This window comes from Ursus arctos, unplaced genomic scaffold (genome assembly GCF_023065955.2).
Source record: "Ursus arctos isolate Adak ecotype North America unplaced genomic scaffold, UrsArc2.0 scaffold_3, whole genome shotgun sequence".
Lineage (NCBI taxonomy): Eukaryota > Metazoa > Chordata > Mammalia > Carnivora > Ursidae > Ursus > Ursus arctos.
The window spans coordinates 55171118-55190284 of NW_026622985.1; the positions used below are offsets into that span (position 1 = coordinate 55171118).

The window sequence follows — 19167 nt, forward strand, 5'->3', positions numbered from 1 at the left end:
CACCCCCACCGCATCCCGGTGTGTCCCAAATATTGGGCAGTTCGCGGTGCCTCTGAGATTTTCATTAAGAAATATTAACCCTGGAAGAAACCTCGCTCCTAATTGTAATTGTCTGCAAACAGGCTGGACTCGCCCAGTTGCTTTTCGACTTTTTTTGCCCAGAGAAGCCTTGAATTATTATTAGTACTTTTTTTAAGTATAAAAAGACTATTTAAATAGCCTTAGCCCCCAGAATAGGACAGTTACCAAATAATTAGCAGGCGCTGAGTGTTAAGAAGGCCTTACTGGTGCCTAAAAGAGGAGAAAAATCAGAAAAACCTAACATGACCCTTCTGCCCAGAGATTTGGGGAGAAAATATTCAGGCTTTTGAGTCAGCTTTTATTTTGGAAATGAAAGGGACTGTGTGTGTATAATAAAAAAATAATAAATGGATGTAATTACAAACCGCCTCTTTTCGCCTGAGAGTTCTAAAACCTTGGCCTCCAAAACAAATCCAATACTCTGGTCCGGAAAACGGCACAGAGGAGCTAAGGGGAGAGCGGTGTGCTGGCCTTTCAGATAACAGGGCCGCAGGCAGAGCAATGGAAACAGTTCCAGGGCCCGCAGCCACAGCTGGGAAGGGAAGCACAGCTCCTTGGGCATGAGTCTGAAGGCCCCTGCGTGTGTGTGTGTGTGTGTGTGTGTGTGTGTGTGTGTGTGTGTGTTTTGGGGGGCAGGGAGGGATGAAAGTTGTTTTCAGTTCGGTAGCAAGAATGGTTCTACTGTTCTCCAACGGTGGACTACAACTTGCAACAAGGGCTCAAGTTGATAACACAATGATAGCGGAATTTAAGATTCCTTTCCCCTATTATTTGAAACAGACTGGAGCTGGAAGGGTCCCTTTCTCCAGCACCCATCCGCACAAGGATGCCTTTTCTAACAGACTCTGAACCTGACAGAAACTACGGGTAAACAAGCAACCAATCTTTGCCCTAGCAGGGCTCCCTTATCGCGGTTAAAGTCAGAGTTGGGACCGGCAGGCCAGCGAAAGTGGAGAAAGCTTCCAGGCGGGGTTCCCTGCGTGGCCAGGCTCCACAGAGCCTGGCTGGGCCTCAGCCCAGGTCCCAGACTCAGTTGCCCAGTGAGGCCAGCGAAGGCCTCCTTGCCCTCAGTGTGGGCACACAAAAATGCCGCGAATGCCCTCTAATCGAATCTCTCAGGCTGTGGTTGCGGACCCGCGGAGTAAGAACGCAAGGCCGCCGCCATCCGGTCGTGATCATAACCGAGGCCTTGTCTGTGCAGCGGCAAACCAGGCCCAGATCCACAAGCCCCGACAGCTGTCCCATGCGAACCCTTCCTTGGCAGATTCCGACCACAACGTGAGCACGCAGAAGAAAATAACACCCCCACCCCCAGGCTCTCCGCAAGCCAGCCCTGGGTCCCTACCAGAGGAAGAGATGGGAGGACAGGAAGTGGAGACAGAAAACTGGGCACAGAGAGAATGAAGATGAAAGGCAAATGAAGGGAAGGGAAGAAAGAAGGAAGAAGTAAGGGAAGGATAAAGAAAAAGAAAAAGAGGAAGAAAGGAGGGAAGAAAAGAAGAAGAAAATGCAAGAGTCCTGGGAGCAGAGGGCGGCTTACAGAGAGAAGGGTAAGTGACAAGGCCAGGATCCCAGCCCCTTTCCGCCTTGTCCCTCCTAGTTTGGCCTGAGTCTCTCTCAAAGGGATCTTTCCCGATCTCCAACCCTGGATTGGGACTGGCAGTGTCCCAGCCTTGCAGGAGAATGGCCTGGAGTGGGGGGAGGCCTAGGATGGAAGCGTGCGCCCCTGACCTTGAATGGCTCCGGGGCCCAGAATTCCTACCACGCCCACGGCGTCCGCCAAGCAGCAGCTAACCTGATCATACCTGCTGGGGCCAGGTGGGGATGGGAATAGCAGCCAACAGCCTGGCAAAGCGCTGAGAAGGAGGCAGGGACGAGGATCCTGCGCGGGAAAAGCCGAGGTTGCCACCGCAGGCCTGGCACGACCAGGGCCCGGATGCCCCGCCCGGCCCGGCCCTCGCGCGCACAGGTACCTGGAGACGATTTCAACTGAAGTAATGAAGGCAGTGTCGTGCTGTCGAGAGAAAGGTGGATCCCAACAACAGGAAACTACCTAAATCACCGACCAGTTCTGGTGCTGCCCGCGCGGGGCTGCCTCGCCCGCCGCTGCCGCCTCCGCCGCCGCCACTGCCGCAGCCACCGCCGCAGCCAAGGGAGAACCCTGCGATCGCGCCCGGCCCGGCCCCTTGCCAACCTGCGCCCGGTTTGCCAGTGTGCCCCGCGCTGCCGCTAAGGCATCACGGACGGAGAAGCCACCGGCCCCGGTAAGGTAAACCTGGGAGAGAGGGGGAAGGAAGGTAAAGGAGAGAGAGGGAAATGGAAGGAGAGGGAAAAGCGAGAAGAAAGGAGAGCGAGCAGTGTGCGTGCTGGTTTCCCAAATCTTGCTTCTCAGGGAGCCCCGGGCGACTCAAAAGTGCCGGGGACGGCACCGAGCCCCGCTCCCTGTCTGGTCTCGGCCTCCGGCGCTCGCTCCCCGCGGCTCGCTCTCCCCCTCTCTCCCTCCCCGCCAGCCAGCCAGCCGGGGCGCGCGCTCCCGCGCCCCCTCCCCCTACCGTCGCCCCCCCCCCCACCTCCCGCGAGCAGGAAACGCGTGGCCCCGCGGAGGGCGACCAGGTGGGGGAGGCCGTGCTGGGGGAGGGGGGCTCGCAGCCCGCAGCAGTCTACCTAACTGCTGCCGCGGACGCTAGTGACGCGCTCTGGGCCCAGACTGCGCCCCGGATTTCTAGGCTGGGGTCATCTAAGACCAGGGGACCCACAAAACAACCGGCCTCTGCGAGCCTCCCTGGGGCTCCCGAAAGAAATCCTGTTTGGCTTCCTCTGTCTATGCAGCTCCCCTCTCAACTGAAACCACTGGTCCAAGACAGCCACAATCCAGATATACTAGCAAGTCATAAAACTGAACAAAAGCCGACAAACCTTACGGCACCAGGGCTGTAGGGCCCAGACAAATTACGACCGTCTAGGTAATATTTAAATAGATGCCTAAAGTAATTGCAGGGGGCGCGGGCTAGTCCTCCTGTTGTAAAAGTGGTGAACGGGATAAAGTGGAAGGTGAAGATAAGAAGTCAAAAAAAGAGGTAAAATTAAAAAGCTTCATTCCACAGCTTTTATTCTTCTATAAGAACATAAACATCGTCTTTTTTTCCACGCACAGCAGCATTACAATATTAATTTATTCTGATTTAAGATTAGAAGTAAATAGAGCTAGAACTAACATTTATAATAACGATAGAATGCATTTGCATAAAACAAGATTGGCAATTTTTCATAATAATAGACATTTATACAGATTTGTATTTATAATTTTTCTTTTTCTGCACCTACAGGTTTGACCCTTTTATGCATGTAACTTCACAGTATAAAGGAAACCCAAACAATGTCTCCCTTCTCTAGTCTATTCTGCTTGCCCAGCCCTCCTCGGATTCTGTGAATTTTAGAAAGGAAAAAATAAAAGAGGAAGAAGAAAAAAGAAAATGAGAAAGAAAACTCTCCACAAGATAGGGAGAATTGTGGTGTGCTTGTCGTGTTACCAGTGGTAACAATTACTTAATGACCAAAAACCCCCACTAAATCCACACGCATAAACAAAACTATATTAGATTATTTATCTACAGCCAGAAGGATATGGAAATTCAGAGGTAAGTGAAAGAATTTAGTCCCACAATGCAAGACCTTACACAAACTGGAAGAGACGTTTCCTTCCCCTGGTCGTTCCCCCCTTTTAAAGCTGGGATATCTTACAGAGGAAGGAAAGATTAATCTTTCTGACTCTTAATTTTCTGATCAGCCAAAGCCAAGCCCTTTTGCCAGCCTGCGTGTCCATGCTTGTAAGCCCTTCTCTTTGCCAAGGAAGAAAGAAAGAAAGAAAGAAAGAAGAAAGAAACCCAGGGGCCTATGTCCCCTGATTAAACACAGCCCAGCACTCCAGGCAGGCGAGCCCGGTGGCGGCTCCTTGCACCATTGACCTCAGGCCAGACACCTCAGCACCTACAATGGGACCTCGGCCTTCCGGCTAGGTTTGCCCGCCCCCGCAGGAAACCAGCTCCACCGGGAGGACAGGAGCCATTTCCAGCAGAGGAACCCCGAGACGGCAAACCAGCCCAGTCACCACTCAACACTTGAGGATAATATTTATCTCTATAGAAATTTAGCACGATATGGCTTTTTCCCCCAGAAAACAAGTAAACCAGCACCAAGCAAACAAAGAAACAAGAAGTCAGAACAAACCAGCCCTGCACAGATGTAACGGCCAGCGAGATGGCGAGTGTGGGAGGGAGGAATGGGGCTCCGGCACAGGTGCGAGTTCCTGGGCAGAGGCCGAAGACAGAGGGAGGAGAACGGCTCTCTGGCAGCGAAAAAAACGGCATTGCCTGGAGCTTCATCAGGAAAAATTAAAATTGGCTGTGAGCTCCCGGATCCGGTTTTCTCGGTTCATTTTCTTCAGTTTCATCCTGCGATTCTGAAACCAGATTTTGACTTGTCTGTCCGTGAGGTGGACGCTGCGGCTGATCTCTAGGCGCCGCTCTCGAGTAAGGTACATGTTGAACAGAAACTCCTTCTCCAGCTCCAGCGTCTGGTGCTTGGTGTAGGGGCAGCGCTTCTTCCTGCCGCTCTTTGCAGTGAGCCAGTTGGCTGCGTTTTCGCCTTTGGAATTGCCTAGCATTGATGAGAATAAAGAAGGGAAGGTTAAATCGGGGCCAGGCTGCGCTATGTGTAGGGGTGAATTTGGGACTTCTCTGCGATAAGAGGGATGCCCTAAGTCACACAGAGAGAGTTTTGCACACACACACCCCCTTTAGCTTGCTCGGGAAGAGCAGTTCCTCTTAAGGGCATGGGCAAAATGGAGAGGGCCTCCAATCTACACCTACCCTCCCAGTTTACATTTTCCTCCACTTTTCCCCAAACACCTGTTTTAGCACAAAGCTGTCGGCCGCTCACAGACAGAACGGCCTGGGAGGGCAGGCTGTATATCTTGAACTTAACGCCTTTCTTTGCTTCTCGCCCCAAGGCAGACAAGCATTTCCTGCAGCCCCCAAAGTGGGGGCATGGGTGCTTCCTTGGAAGGGAGGAGGGCAGCGTGGCTCTGTCCCATTCCCGTACCCTGATTGCCTAAGGCCCAATGAGGAGAGGAACAAGGCCATAGCTGCGACACGGGGAAGGCACCAAAAACTGATTCGGGGTCAAGGGCCGTCCCTCACGTCTTTCCAGGAGCCAGGGACGTGCAGTCTGGGCGATTCCGAGTTCCAGGGGAAGCGAAATGGCCCCTCTCTGACTCTAAGCTCGGGGCCCCGGCGACCCGGCGGGATCTGCCTTTTCTTCTCCCCGCAAGGAGGATTCCCGCCCCTCCAGCAACTTTGAAAAAAGCATGGGGGATCGTAAACTCGAACTTCGCCGGTTAATGGGCTTATTTATTGGTGCTGGCGGCTGCTTATTTTGGATGCCTTACAAACATCCGCGCTATCTGCGGGCGAGCCACTTTCCTCCCTCCCCCTCCCCCCGCGCGGGCCGCGCCTTGCAGGCTGGGCCCAGACCACTGCTCAGGGTGCTCCGGACCGCGGAGAAGGGCATGCACAAGAGGGGGGCTGCTCGTCCATGCCCTCGCCCCCGATGGGGGTGAGCTGAGGCCAGCGCGGGGGACGTCTTGGTGTGGGGCGCTAAGCCGGACATGAATTTTTACTGCGTCCCCACGCCCAAATATTAAAAAGCAAGTTCACAAGGTCAGGCTGCCTGCAGCTTGGGCCAAGGCCGGCCGGCTGCTGCGCGGACTCCTGGCTCTCTGCTCTTTCCCTTCTCTGGGTCGGCCTGTCTGCCCGCCTGACTGCGGCCCTTCGGCGCGCCCTGCTTACCCAGGGAGTCCTTCTCGGGCGAGGCTTTGCTGCTCTCGGAAGGGGCTGGGGAGAGCTCCTCTGCGGCCGAGGACGACGCGTGCGCCTCCTCGTCGCCCTGTGAGCCCCCGCCGCCGCCACCGCAAGTCAGCGTAGGGGGCGGCGGTGAATCGAGGGCTCGCTCTTTCCGGGCTGCATCCGCTGAGCCGGAGGCGAGCGCGGGTGGCGGGTCGAAGCCGCGCCCGGGGGGCTGAGCGGGGAACGGGCCGGCGCCGAGCTGTTGCGCGCCGCCGCTGCTGCCGTAACCCTTGGCCGTGCCATAGGCCTGGGAGAGGCGGAAGTAGCCGGGCACTGGCACCCCGCTGGAGGTGCTCAGGGCGCAGCCGTCGGGCGGCGGGCCCCGCGGGAAGGGGGCCAGCTCGGCTGTGGCGGTGGAGCCTTTGGGGCATTTGTCCGCCGAGTCGTAGAGGCAGTAGGAGCTCTCCTCTTTGATGTTCTGCGCGAAAGAGCACGAGGTGGCCTGCGGCGGGGGTTGGGGTGGTTGCGGCGGGGGCGGTGGCTGCTGCTGGGGCGGTGGCGGCGGCGGCGGCCCCTCGGGCGGCTCCATCCGGCACGACCGGGGTGCGTCCAGCCACAGGTCTATAGGCGCGGGCGCGTAGCCGTGCGCCCCGGGACCCAGGCCCCCGCTGCCGCCGCCGCCGCCCGGCGACGCCGCCTCATTGCGCTTGCCTCCCAGAGCCGGGAAGAGCCCGCAGCTCTGCAGCCCGTAGGGCAGGTCGGCGGCAGGCGGCAGGTAGACCCCGCCGTGGGCGTAGTAGCTGCCGCCGCCACCGCCCCCCGCGCCGCTGCCACCGCCGCCAGCCTCGCCTCTGCCCGAGCTGATGAGCGAGTCGACCAAAAAAGAGTTCGCGGCGGGGCTCTCCGAGCATGACATTGTTGTGGGATAATTTGGCGAAGGGAGCAGATAGCCCTTTCTGGCTGACATTTCTTGTGCAAAACATGCTGAATACGATTAGCAATCCCCCCGCACCGCGGCGGGTGCCCGCAGCCAATCCTGAGCCAGAGTTTCCGCGCGACCACTCCCAGTTTGGTTTCGTAGGCGCGGGGCAGCTCTCAGAGGGCGCCCTCTGAGCCCACGATTGATATAAATATGTAATCTGTATTGATGGGCCGGGAGACGCACACCCCATACCTCAGCCCGATGGCCAGGAGCTGTGGGGGCTGCCCCAACGTGGCTAGTGGGGGGCCTGGCCCCTGGACTAGCCCCGCCCACGCTCGGACGTGAGCCCTCCTGCGGGGTCCGTTTGAAGGGCCCTTGGGCCCCCACGCAGTTAACAAGTGGGGTGTTTACGGCGCGCACCCCGGCCCGCCGTAGGTGCTCCCCATTCTTATTTCGGAATCAGCCACTAGCCCTCCAGGCACTCTGACCACTAAGGGGACCTGTCGGGGCCTCAGGCTCTTCCCTTTCAGCTCAGGACCTGGAGCTGTCTCCCCAAAGCGGCGGACCTGGCCCTCAGGCCACCAAGACCCTTAGAGTGTCCGAGATCCAGCGCACGCTGGAAGCAGGCTATTGCCACTTCTTTCTTGCGCCCCACACAGAATTTTCCCCTAAATGTAATGCCCTGGCTTCTCAGCCCTTTACGCTTTCCTCGGCCAGTCGTTGATCGGGTTAGAATCTTTCCTTCCGGTGTGCTCACCTGGCTTGCTTTCTCTGCAGCTCCTGTCGGTTGACCCTGGTGAGCTGAACGAGTTGGGGGTGGTGGTGGTGGTGGAAGCAACTGGTAACCTTGGCTGAAAGACTCTCCTACCCCTATTCGGAGGTTAGAGCCAGATCCAGGCACCCCACAGCCCCATCACCCCGGTAGCTTCCAAGCTCATACGCCATTTCAGGCAAGTGAAAGAAACATTGCTCTTCGGGGTCTTCGATTTGACCGGAGGCGAAGACCTGGAGGGGGAGACTTGGAGGAGGGGGCGGCGGATGGGCACCTCTGCCTCAAACTCTCCCTTTAGCCTTGGCATTCTCAAGCTCTCAGAGGTTATGACAAGAACCAGTGTCACCACACTCCTGCCTCTCCGTCCCCTCCCCTATTCCCCCTCCCCTGCAAACCCGCGGCTGGGGCAGCCCTCACTCCCGCGGTGTGCGCATTTTAACGAGGCCCGCGGTGAGGAAATCCGTTCCCAGCAAGGCTGGGCTGGGCTCGTGGCCCAGTTATAGCAGCGTTCGGAGGCCAAGCCCTTTGCTCAGCAAACACCAGGGCCTCCTTCTTCCCTGGCTGTAGGGACGCGCTCTTAGTCAACTGGAAACTGCTGGCCCAGGGCGCTAGCCCCCGTGTGGGCCTCATATGTATCTCAGGAAATGGGACCTTTTTCCGGCCGGATCCAGGGGAGCCCAGGAGGTCGCTGCCTTGCCCCAGGCCTGTGGACCACAGCTCTCCAGGATGCCCCAGGCCTGCCCGCCTGCCGCACCAGCTCCAGCCCCTGCAGAGGCCTCGACTGGGGCTGCTGAGCGTCGGGATCCCAGGAAGCAGACCGCTCAGGCCTCTGCGTACAGCGGGGAGAGACCCTTGCATCCCGGCTGATTTGCCAGGCACTTGGCCTTGTTCCTCCCATTGTGAACCCAGTCCGAGAAGGAAGCCGAACCGTAGAAGACCCAGAGAGAGTACACGAGAGAGCTGGCGAAAGAGCCCTGACGCTGGCTTCTGAGATGCAAGCGGTTTTGGTCTCTGCCTGCTGTGGCTGCTCGGCGTGCAGCACGGGCGGCCGTGCCACGGCTTGCGCGGCGCTCCAGCCACTTCCACCTAACGGGCCTGTGCCTCGCGGTGACTGGCTCCGCGGATTGGGCATCTGGGGTAGAGAGGAGGGAGATGGAGAGAAAGAGAAGGAGAGAAGGGCTGAGGGAGAGAAAAGAAAGGGGGAGAGAAGGGGAGAGAGTCTGAGAAGCAATTCTCTCCAATCCAACAAGATCTTGAGGCCGCAGTAGCAGCCGCAGCCGAATCAAGTCTGTGTGGAGAGATCAGGAACTGTCCTTCACTCCCTACCTCCTTCCCGGGAACAAGGCCAAGGCAAATTCTAACCTGGCTAGGCCCAGAGGCCAACAAACTTGAATAGGGAAAAGCTTCAGAGCAAAGAAACCTAGAACCCCTGTCGGGATGGGCTTGGTCCTTATCCAGCTCTCCAGGAAGGTGGAACGCATGGGGACTGTTGCACTCAGCAGTGCTACTGGGAAATGCCACAGAACTGAGGACTTCACGAGAAGGGGGCTTTGCCCCCTAGCACTGTCCATGCCAATCAAGAAAGCTCTGCAGAGTGTGAAGTAAGTCCCAAGAACAGGAGAGGGGTCCTTGAGAAGAATGAGTCCCAGCAGGCCCTTTGGGCCAGGATTTGTTTCCTTCCCACACGAAAAGTAGAAAGCAGCTTCCCAAGGCTGTATGTTGGGAAGGAAAGGGCCAGTGGCCATAGGAGAGACTGCTTGAGATGGCAGAGGCTAAGAAAAATAAAATGAAAGTCAATGATCTGAACCTATCTTTCTTTTTGAAAGTTAAAGGGCCCCTTGGAAAAGCTAAGGCCAAGCTCTGATTCTTATCCTGTGAAAAATGCACATCTGGGCATTCCCATAATTTGACCCATCATTTTCAAGGAGTTCACAGACTCTGCACATCCTTCTCCTTGGGCCCTCCAGAATGTTCCAGGACTCTCAGGAATTCAGCAACCCTGCCAGTTTGACTGGTAAGACAAGCCGGGTACCCGGCTGTAGGCAGCTCAGGCTCAGTCTGGTCAGGGCCCTGTAGGGTGACCAAAAGGGCTTCTAGGTGGGTTGGGATCCAAGAGCATGCAGGTGCCAACTAAGGTGAAAACAACCAGCTTGGTACTAAATCTGCTTTAAGAAGGCCCCTTGGCTGTGGACTTAGAGGAGGTGGAAGGCCCACTGCAGCCTCGCAGACCATGGCATTGGCACTTGGGTCTTCACTGACCTTTGGGAAAGCCGAATGTTTTCCTCCAACCTCTTTTCTCCCCTGGTAATAAACCAAATGGGATGTTGAGTTTGTGCTGTTTCTTGCTTAAAAAAAAAAAAAACAACAAAGATGAGGATGATGAAGAGTGTGTAAGCTGGTGTGAGAGTTCCTCTCTGGCCCAGGACCGCCGCCCCACCCCCACAGGGGCTGGCGAGCCGCGAGCGAACGGACAGCCTGCTCGCACGCCTGGGACGCAGACTGGCCTGCTGCCGCTGGTTCGGAAGAGAGGATATCCACGCAGCAGAAACTCAAGTTAGATGCTACTGCCCTTTCAACTGGTCTTGGAGCTCGCAGCATCCCTGACCGCCCCCCAAGGCTCCGCACTCCCTAGACTGTAGCAACGAGGCGTTAACTTCCTCAATAGAATATTCGGTTTATCGATCTCGCCAGGGCTTTCCCGAGGTTCCCCATCCCCAGAGATTAAGAAAAGCGATTCAGTTGCAGCATGGGTCGGCTCCTGGATACTGTCTTCCCTTTAGCCCATTTGCCATCTTTCCCTCTCTCCCTTTCGCCCTCCCTCCCAGCTGCTGAATTTCTCTGTCCCCCTTAGGATGCCTTTGACCTAAAACTCTCTGTGCCTTCTTCCTTCAGCCAGGCCTGTGTAGCGGTTATGTGCAGCCCCCAAGGCCCACGTTTTATTTAGGAGTAAATATCGTCCATTTCTACCTGGGTTATAACGCTCCCCCTGCCCGAGGCTAGAGGCTATGGAGCCTAAGTAAACGCCAGGCCAGTGGAATTAAGCCCTTTGGCGAGGATCGCGATGCGTTTCACCAGATAGCGGATTTCTCCTTCTGTAGGCCCTTGCAAACGACGAGAAAGAACCAACCGTTACTACCCTAAACCCCCACCTCTTTTGAAAAATACTAGGTACTGAGATGGGGATAGCCAGTAAACAGTTTGTATCTGGAAGTCGTTCTCAGTGCTTTCCACGTTCAGAATTATCTGACCGGTTGTGGAGTTGGGCTGCGGCCTCACAGAAGAAAAGTAAACGCTACTTTCACATACCCACTTTCACAAAAATTCTGGACTTCTCTGATTCTCACATTTACTGTCTGGTTAGAAAATTTTTTTGTAAGCCACGATGTTCTTTTCTTGTTCATCTTTAAGAATGGCAACATTTCCAGGGAAATTTGATGTGTCTGTTTTGAATTAATCAGGTGCACTCTATCCCTAAACAACCCGCTTTAAATTTTTCTCTAAATCCAACCAGTAAACTGGCCCTTCTCTCCTGATGGGGGAGTGTTGGGGCCTTTTCACACACTCCCTAAATTTCAATATCCTTAATTTTGTCCATAATAAACTTCTTCTGGCCTTGACACTGGAGGTGGTTCTGGGATTTTAGGGAAGGCTCAAGCTGCAGAAAGCGCGGTGCGGGTGCCACTCGGTGTGGTTCCTGCAGTTGCCTTATTTTGGGCCGTTTGGGAGCCCGTGCTCAACAAAGACTAGTGACTTTTGATAGGCAGGATTTACACACACACACACACACACACACACACACAGAGGCACACAGGCTGCACCTATTTTCTCTGAGATTCCCTCTGCCACTCACCCATGCACTGTATATTTGTGAAAACAGCGATTGCCAGAAACTAGTGAAAACATATTGGAATAAAAACTTAAATATAAGGAAAGAGGAAATTTGAATCTAGCCTCTGAAGTGGTACGTGAAATGAGTATTTAAAACTTGTTTTGTGACAACCCTGATGGAGAGATTGTGATCAGAGTTTATCCTCAGTGCCTGCTTTTGAAAATGTATAGGTATATACCAATAGTTTTTGCATCTTTGCAAAATTTCTCATATTTACATCTAAGAAATTGCTGCAAAACCCCAGCCAGGTTTGTAGTAGTACATTCCAAATAAGCAAATACAGGTTCTCTGGAAGCCTCAAAAATCATATGCGACTTTTTTGAATTGGCCTTTTTCAGAACAAAGGCTTTCCCCAGGCTGCTGGGCAGACCTAGAGACTGCACCTAGTAGGAAACCAGAGACCTCCCGGATGTCTGCCCTAGGGAATAAGCCCGCCTCAGAAGCCACGGTTGCTGACCACCATCTCATTGTTTAGAGTAGAAACTTTGTTTTGCCCAGTCCCGAGGTCTGTCTCACTCTCTCTCCCCTTCTCTCTCTTCCTCTCTCTCCCTCTCTCTTTTTGTTGCCACCACAACGCCCGTCCCAGCACAGCCAGAGCCCTTTTCGCTTGGATGCCCCCCATCCCTGACTCATCCCATTCTGAATATTTCTACAAAATTGAAAGATCGTGTTGGGTGAATTCCTGGCGCAAAGAGCTAAAATCGTCAACTTTTCCACTTAGGCCTCCCCTTGCTTTCCAACCTTAGGGAGCAATGGGAGAAAGGGGGGTGGGCTGAGCGCCTCTAGCGTCACCCGGAGCGCGCAAACCCAGCCACTTTTCCCAGTCCTGCTCTGACATCGGCCACCTCCCCACTCCCGACTCAGCCAGATTGAAATTGCTATACTTGTGGCCTCTTACCTTGACACATTTCCGAAATCACTGCCAAGGGACAGCAGGCTTCTCCGCGGCGCGACGCCTGCGAGGCCTAGAGAAGGCGCGTTGCTTTAAATTACAACACCAATTACTTCTTGAAGGTGAGCCTCCCCTTATTTTGATATTAAGGGGAGCGGGACAAGTGAAATAATGTAACGTGCTGCTCTTAGTATCAGAAACGAACAAAGGCCAAGAATCGCGCTGGGGTTCCCGGCTCCCCGGCGGCTTTGACATTGATCGGACGTGCGCCATCTCGTGGCGGCTGAGCGACTAGACCCGGCCCGAACTTCAGCGCGGAGCCGGGAGAGGGAAGCAGGCTCTAGGCATAGACAGAGGGAAAGAATGTGCCCAGCCCGCTGCTAAAGAGATCTCATTTTTACATCTAAGAAATTGCTGCAAAACCCCAGCCGGGTTTATAGCGGCGCATTCCAAATATGCAAATTGGCCGGCCCCGGACGGGTTTACGACCACATTGTCACAGCCATCGGAGGATGGGCTTTTATAGGGCTCAGAAATCAAACCCGCGCCCGCTCGCCGCCCGCCGGCCAACAGTCCTCCTGGCTAGACTCTCTTTAGCAACTGGCAAGACTTTGGTTAATCTTTAACCGTCCCAAAGGAAGTCTTCCCTTAGGCTTCCCTGCCCATCCCTCCCTGCCCCCCAGGAGAGCCGTTGTTCACCTCCGTGTGTCTGTTCATCAACCTAGACATTTATCTAGGGGGGCTGTCCCATTCCCCTTTGAGCTGGATTTCCCCAGTCTCGCCAGATAGACAAACACACAAACAAATAAACAAAGCAGGGTCTGGGGTCTGGGGCCTCTCTCCAAATTTGATCTTCTCTGCAGCTCTGGCCCTGCCTGGGTGGCTAGGGAGAGGGTGGGGGTAGAGGTGGGGGGTGGGCAACAAAAGGCTCTGGCCTTTCCGCCCTGCCCCTCAAGGTTATGGGTGATGTCCAAATTTAAGGCAGAAGTTCAAAGGCAGGAAACAAAAGAGTAAACCGGCATCTTTCTTTCCCCAAAGGGAAAAGGCAGCCTCAGCTGGGAGCTTGGGACAGAGTGTCCACAGAGGCTCCTGAGAGTCTGCTTTTTATACCCAGACTGGTCTCCATCTTCCTAAGGGGATCCCCCAAGGCCACCTAGAGTGGTTCTACTTCGGGCCTCTTAATCCTGAGGTGAGCAAGCCCAGCCTGGGATCAAACTCATTGGCCACCATCTCAAGCCCCAGGACTTTCTCCCAGGTTTCTCTCCAGTCTGAAAGGATGAAACCCCCAATTCCAGGTCCTGAGATACCCCATTATTGAGACCCCCTACTTCCCCAAAGGACCTGGCCAGTCACCTTGGCTTCTCAAGCTTGGCTTCTAGTGGACTTAAAATCCTGACTAAGTCACCTCCCCACCCCCTCAGGAGCCTGGTAACTTGTCCCTTTGGGGGGGTAGTAATGGGGGGCAGACATTTGGCAGTAAATGGCAAACAGGAAGAGGAATGTCACACCAGAACCCAGTACTCAAGTTTCCAGTCTTTATTTTCCTTGTGCCCTGTCGCCTGTATACATGCTGCGACATACGTGGTGGGTGAGAACGGAGGACAGGCCAACACTCGTTACAAACAGAGCCACCAGACACTTCTTAAAACAGGGAGGCAGAGGAAATTCAATGGGAAGGTGGTTGGCTTTCTCAGCTGAGGTCCCCAGACCCTGGAGGGCCAAACTACTTCAGAGCATCCCCCTAATGCTTCCCAAACATTGCAAGAATTGAAAAGGTCATTCCTAACTCCCTTCCCGCCCCTCCAACACCCCAAGGAAATCAACTAATGGCAAAATTTAAGAAGTATCCAAACAAAATAGGTTATGGTTCTTTTATTTACAAGTCTTTTGAACACCATCCCTGTATGAAGCGTACATTCAAATATTTTTTAGCAGTGAGTGAGTTTAACCGTGGAACACTGTAAACAGATAGAGCCTTTAAATATTCTCTTCATCATCTTTTTCCCTCTCTACGTTGCATCTTTTAAAATTCGCTTTGGTTCCTGCAGGGAAATAGATATAATATAATATAATATTTATTTTTTAAAATAATTCCAAACACTCTTGAGCTTTTGGAAGGTTGCCGGAAGCTTCCAAGCTCAGTTCTGGGGCGCAAAGGGCAGAGTGCGGTGCCAGACTGGGTGTTTTGGGGACTCAAGCCCCTCATAGCTGGGGACCGCTGGCCAGGCCCACTGTTCCGCGGAGCAAATCCAAGCTTCAGTTAAGTGTGGTGGAGACTTTGTCAGGCTGCCGCACTCCACAGGCATTTCCTGCAGAGATCTTGGGGCCAGCGGCCTGGGCGCAGCCTCTTAGCTATTCGATGTCTTCCACCTCGGGAAAGGTCTGTTCTGCGACCAGGCTTTAGGCCTGAGTGGCAGTCCAGGAAGAAGAACCTCATCGGTAGGAAAAACTAGGTGGGCTGCAGGAGGCGACTGCTAGAAGCTCAGGCCTCGGACAATGCGGTGAGTGGCTAGGAGGGGTGGAGAGCCGCTAATGCCACCTGGAATAGATTTTTTTCCCCGCGAGGATCAGCAGCCCTCTCCCACCTCATAGCCACCTCTTAGTCCAGCCGTCTTTCACATTGGCTTTGGAAAGCAGCCCCACTCCAGACATCTAGGAATCCTCCCCCCTTCCTCCTGCTCCTGTCCCCAAGCTGAACTGGGTTTAAAGACTGAATAGCTTCTTGACGCAGGGGTCCTGGGGGTGGGCAGGCTCCATGTGGAGGGTCCTGGGCCCAGGTCGATCTCCAGGGCGCTTGGCAGGAGGCCCAGTCCTGATGGAGACCACACCCAGCCCAAAGCTCCACAGTCTCCAGGAATGAACCACCAGGGGTCCCAAACCATTCATTCTAGTTGATGCACAACTCCCCAAATCCGATTTTTGTTAGGAATCTTAACCACAGATGCCCAAGAGAGTCCCAGGCCGCCTTCTTAGGGGCCATCTCCTTGTAGCCTCCCCTCTTTTGCACATCTCTTTTCTTCAAAAGTCACCACGTGCCTTGACCTTGTCAAGGGCAAAATCTGCATACAATCTCACGTGTGTGGAGCCCCCCACCCAATTCCAGCTGGCGGGAGCCTTAGAGGAGTGGGTTGGCCGAGTAGTACTGTAAACGGTCTCTGTTAATTTTTTTTTCCTTCATCCTCCTGTTCTGAAACCAGATTTTGACCTGACGGTCGGTGAGGTTGAGCATGCGAGACAGCTGCAGGCGCTTCTCCTTGTTGATATACACACTGAAGAAGAACTCCCGCTCCAGCTCCCGGATCTGGTACTTGGTGTAGGGGCAACGCTTTTTTCTGGTGCGTTGACCACCTGTGGAGGGAGAAGGAAGCAGGGAGTGAGCCAGGTGTGGGGGCTGCAATCCAACCCAGGGCAGCGAGTGGAGGAAAAGGGCTGGCCCATGGGACCTGGAGGCCCTGTCCTAGCCCCCTCAAGGTCTCCTCAGTCCCCTGCGTTCAGGCTCCTACTGCCAGCTGGGGACAGGCTGCAGGCGGAGACTCAGCCCCAGATAAAAGCCAGCTCCCTCGATAGGCCCCCAGGGAAGCTGCTCACGCTGCCCCCAGAGCAGAAAGGAGGGCTCCTTACAGCAACAGGCGAGTTGGTGCCGCAGGAGCGGCTTTCAAAGCCACCGAGAGGGGGTCGCCGGCTGCCTCCAGCCCCGCCAGACTAAACAAACAGCCGCCGGCGGCCATTTCACCTTCCAGCACCTGGGCGGCCGGTTCCCGAGGCAGGAAAGTCGGCCCCAGCCCCTGTCTTTCCCGGCGGCGGCTGAGACTCGTCCCTCCTTAGCATCTGAGGCCGCTGCCCCGTTTTTGTCAGCCTGAGTCCTGGCCACCAGCTCCTGCCTCCTCGACCAGCCTCCTGGCTTCCCCGAGGTGACGGGGTGGCGGCGGAAGCCCCCTGCCATGGGCCTTCCCAGAGCACCAAGGCCACGCAGCCGTCCTGGCCCGCGGCAGGGCAGGGCTGCTGTTCTAGAGAGCGTGGAGGGAAGAGGGGTTTCCTAAAGCTGCGGGCAGGCTCGACTTGCTCCCCTTTTCAATAAAACTTCACAGGACGGAGGGAAAAAAAACCCGCTTTTGACAGATTGAATAACAATTGTGACTAACATGCAGTGGGACAGAAGGCGGCACGTAATTGCCACCGCGACAGAGGAAAATGGCTTCCTTTGGATAAAAAGGCCAACTTTGGCTTAATTTGTTTCTTTTAATATATTGCTCGAGCTAAGCGGGCTATTTTATCTGTTAAACACGCTCCTAGCGCCATCGTTAAACAGCGATGCCTTTGAATCCCGGCCGGGACTGGAGTCCCGACGCAACACATGGCTTTTATAAAAATCTCCGGATTACCTCGCTATCAAAGGCTCCCGGAGCCCTTGCAGGAGGAATTTACAGGCGCCCACCTCCGGCTCCCCAGCCCGAGCTGGCCCCGAGCGGGGTCGAGCTGCTGGGCTTGGGACTGGGAAAGGGAAAAAGGGAAAAAGGGAGTTGTGTGTGTGGTTTTTTTTTTTTTTTTTGGTTTTTTTTTTGGTTTTTTTTTTTTGGTTTTTTTTTTTTTTTTTTTTTGCAGGCATGCCTTGGCCGGTGGGTATTTCACGGCCAATTTCAGCACTCGCCACGTGATCCCGCCTTTTATAACAAAGTTTTGTTGGGGGAAACCTAAAGGCCCTTCATAAACCTTATATGCTTATAAAACAGCATATAAAAATTTAACAGCGGTGCTGCGCTAGATTTCCAACTCCCCTTTCATAAAGCGCAGGGCGCTGCCTTTATACGTACTGGAGCCGCCGGCCTTGTCCTCAGTGTGGCCGGAAGACGACTCAGGGCTGCTGCTGCTCTCAGGGCGCCGTCGCCGCTCCTTCTCCTCCGCCGCCGCCGCCGCCTCCCGGCAGCCGCCGCCGCCGCCGTCCGAACTTGAAGTTGCCGGCGTGCCCGTGCCCGTGGCCGCTGCTGCTGCCGCCGCCGCCGCCGCCGCGGAGGTCGCTGCGGCCGCTGGGGGCCCCTTCTCGGCGCTCTTGTCCCCGGGGTAGTCGGAGGAGGCGAGGTTTTCCGGGGTGCCGTAGGCCGTCTCGAAAAACTGGTCGAAAGCCTGCGGCAGGACGCCGTTCCTGCCCACGGTGCTATAGAAATTGGACGAGACGGCGGGGGTGGGGTGGTGGTAGACGTTGGCCGAGCTCTTGGCCAGCACGTCGCCAGGCACGCCGGCCGCGCTGGGCGCCTGCAGGCAGTCTCTGTGCACGAGCTCCTCCGCGGAGTAGCAGTGAGCCAGATTGCCGCGGGGGTGCCATTTAGTGGCGGGCTCAATGGCGTACTCTCTGAAGGTCACTTCGCGTACGGGTTGGACCTGGGGCAGGTTGGAAGAGTAGGAGTATGTCATTGGGCGCGAAGACGGGGTCTGGGGCAGAAAAGAAGGGAGGCTGGAGAAATCTGGACCCGAGACGTAGTAAGTACAACTTGGCAAATACATGTTAGAGGAGCAGGGACCACGCTCATCAAAATCCATCATTGGGCTACCTTGGGCTCTCCGCGGTAGCCGAGCTTAACATGATTCTCCACTGCAGCTGCCTCTTTGAAGCGGATCCGTGAAGTAGAAATTTGGAGACGTAAGCTGACGTGGAAATCTATCCCCATCCTTAGCAGGGAGGTGCTGGTCATGTGACCCGATGTTGAAATTGACAAGCTGCGAGCTGGTCCGGGCCTTTTTTTTTTTTTTTTTCCCTTTCCTTTCCCCCCCTCCCTCCCCGGCTTCCTTTCTTTGTAGCCACCTCAGGGGAAGCAACAGATCGTCACTCGGTGTTCTCACCGAAAGCACGTAATCGCCGGTGTAACTCATGTTGGCTGGGGGGCCTCCAGGCGCGCGGGGAGGCTGAGGTGCGCCCCAGGCCACTCGCGTGTGCTCAGCTGCACGGTCCTGGCCCTCAAGTGCGCCGAGGGCGGTGAGAGAGCTCAACTCCTGCCACCCATCACTCCCCGGGTGAGGGATGCCCCAGGCTGGGGGTGGCCGGGTGGGAGCTCGTCGCTGCGTGGCCCGTGCGCGGTCCTGGAATCTATTCTCCTGGAGGCTCGCGTTAGCATCTCCTTCGCTATCCCCCTCCCACAAGCTTGCTCTGGGAACCACCTCTGTCTCCGACTCTGGCCGGACCCTTCGGGGCCAGGGTTCGCAGCCGTGGATGTGCCTGCCTCGTGGCTCGCCCGATTTGCACGGTGACTTGATTACATGCTCGCATTCATGGTCACTTCCGAAGCGCTTTAGTGCCTTCCGTCCCTAAACCGCCAACAACCAGGGGGGCTTCCCCCGCGGTTTGTCAGGCATCTGCAGGTCCCGGAAGGGCCTTCGTCTTACCCGGGATCCACCTCCACTTCATCCTCACTGCCGGCCTCCTCACTCCACCCCCTGCCCTTGAAGAAACCCCTTCCTCCTCGCTGCCTGCGGGGGGTTCGGAGTCGCTCGGCGGAGCCAGAGGCGTGGGGGCTGCGCCACTGTGCACGGGTCCGCCCGCCTGCCTGGTCTCCTGGAGCTGAGGACTCGGGAAACCATGCAGTTGAGGCGAGCCTTGGGCTGCTTAGAGGCACTGACATCCGAGGAGCCTTTTCCTGGGTATGCTGCACCTTCCGGGGGCCCACCAGGCTGCCGGCAGAGCTGCAGAGCTGAAAGAGAGTGGGGGCAGTGAGGAGGAAGGAGGCTAGGGCCAGGGAGCTGTGGCTGAGAAAGGGGTAACACGCCTCCTCTCCTTCC

General features: G+C 55.6%; 2 protein-coding genes and 1 long non-coding RNA gene across 3 annotated transcripts; 1 reads left to right on the forward strand and 2 right to left on the reverse strand.

The window, feature by feature from the left end:
* The first annotated feature begins 1863 nt into the window (after window positions 1-1863).
* On the forward strand, window positions 1864-4777 carry LOC130542077 (uncharacterized). Its single transcript, XR_008956371.1, has 2 exons — window positions 1864-2345; window positions 3408-4777. It is a non-coding gene; the product is annotated as an uncharacterized LOC130542077 (long non-coding RNA).
* Window positions 3174-7273, reverse strand: HOXA10 (homeobox A10). Its single transcript, XM_026508285.4, has 2 exons — window positions 5928-7273; window positions 3174-4737 (listed from the first exon to the last, which is right to left on the reverse strand). Exons 1-2 carry the CDS (start codon window positions 6889-6891, stop codon window positions 4463-4465), a joined length of 1239 nt encoding a protein of 412 aa, XP_026364070.1. The 5' UTR covers window positions 6892-7273; the 3' UTR covers window positions 3174-4462.
* Window positions 7274-14256: 6983 nt separating this feature from the next.
* HOXA11 (homeobox A11) lies at window positions 14257-18033 on the reverse strand. The gene is made up of 2 exons (XM_026508303.4): window positions 17211-18033; window positions 14257-15747 (listed from the first exon to the last, which is right to left on the reverse strand). The coding sequence occupies exons 1-2, from the start codon at window positions 17935-17937 to the stop codon at window positions 15515-15517; spliced, it is 960 nt and encodes a 319-aa protein (XP_026364088.1). The 5' UTR covers window positions 17938-18033; the 3' UTR covers window positions 14257-15514.
* Between the last annotated feature and the right edge of the window lie 1134 nt (window positions 18034-19167).

Excerpts from the sequence above, each read along its gene's own strand:
- HOXA10 (XM_026508285.4), bottom strand. The coding sequence starts at position 6,891 with ATGTCAGCCAGAAAGGGCTATCTGCTCCCTTCGCCAAATTATCCCACA. Across the intron at positions 4,738-5,927 it reads GCCCGAGAAGGACTCCCTGG|GCAATTCCAAAGGCGAAAAC; the intron begins GTAAGCAGGGCG and ends CATCAATGCTAG.
- HOXA11 (XM_026508303.4), bottom strand. The coding sequence starts at position 17,937 with ATGATGGATTTTGATGAGCGTGGTCCCTGCTCCTCTAACATGTATTTG. Across the intron at positions 15,748-17,210 it reads GGACAAGGCCGGCGGCTCCA|GTGGTCAACGCACCAGAAAA; the intron begins GTACGTATAAAG and ends CTCCCTCCACAG.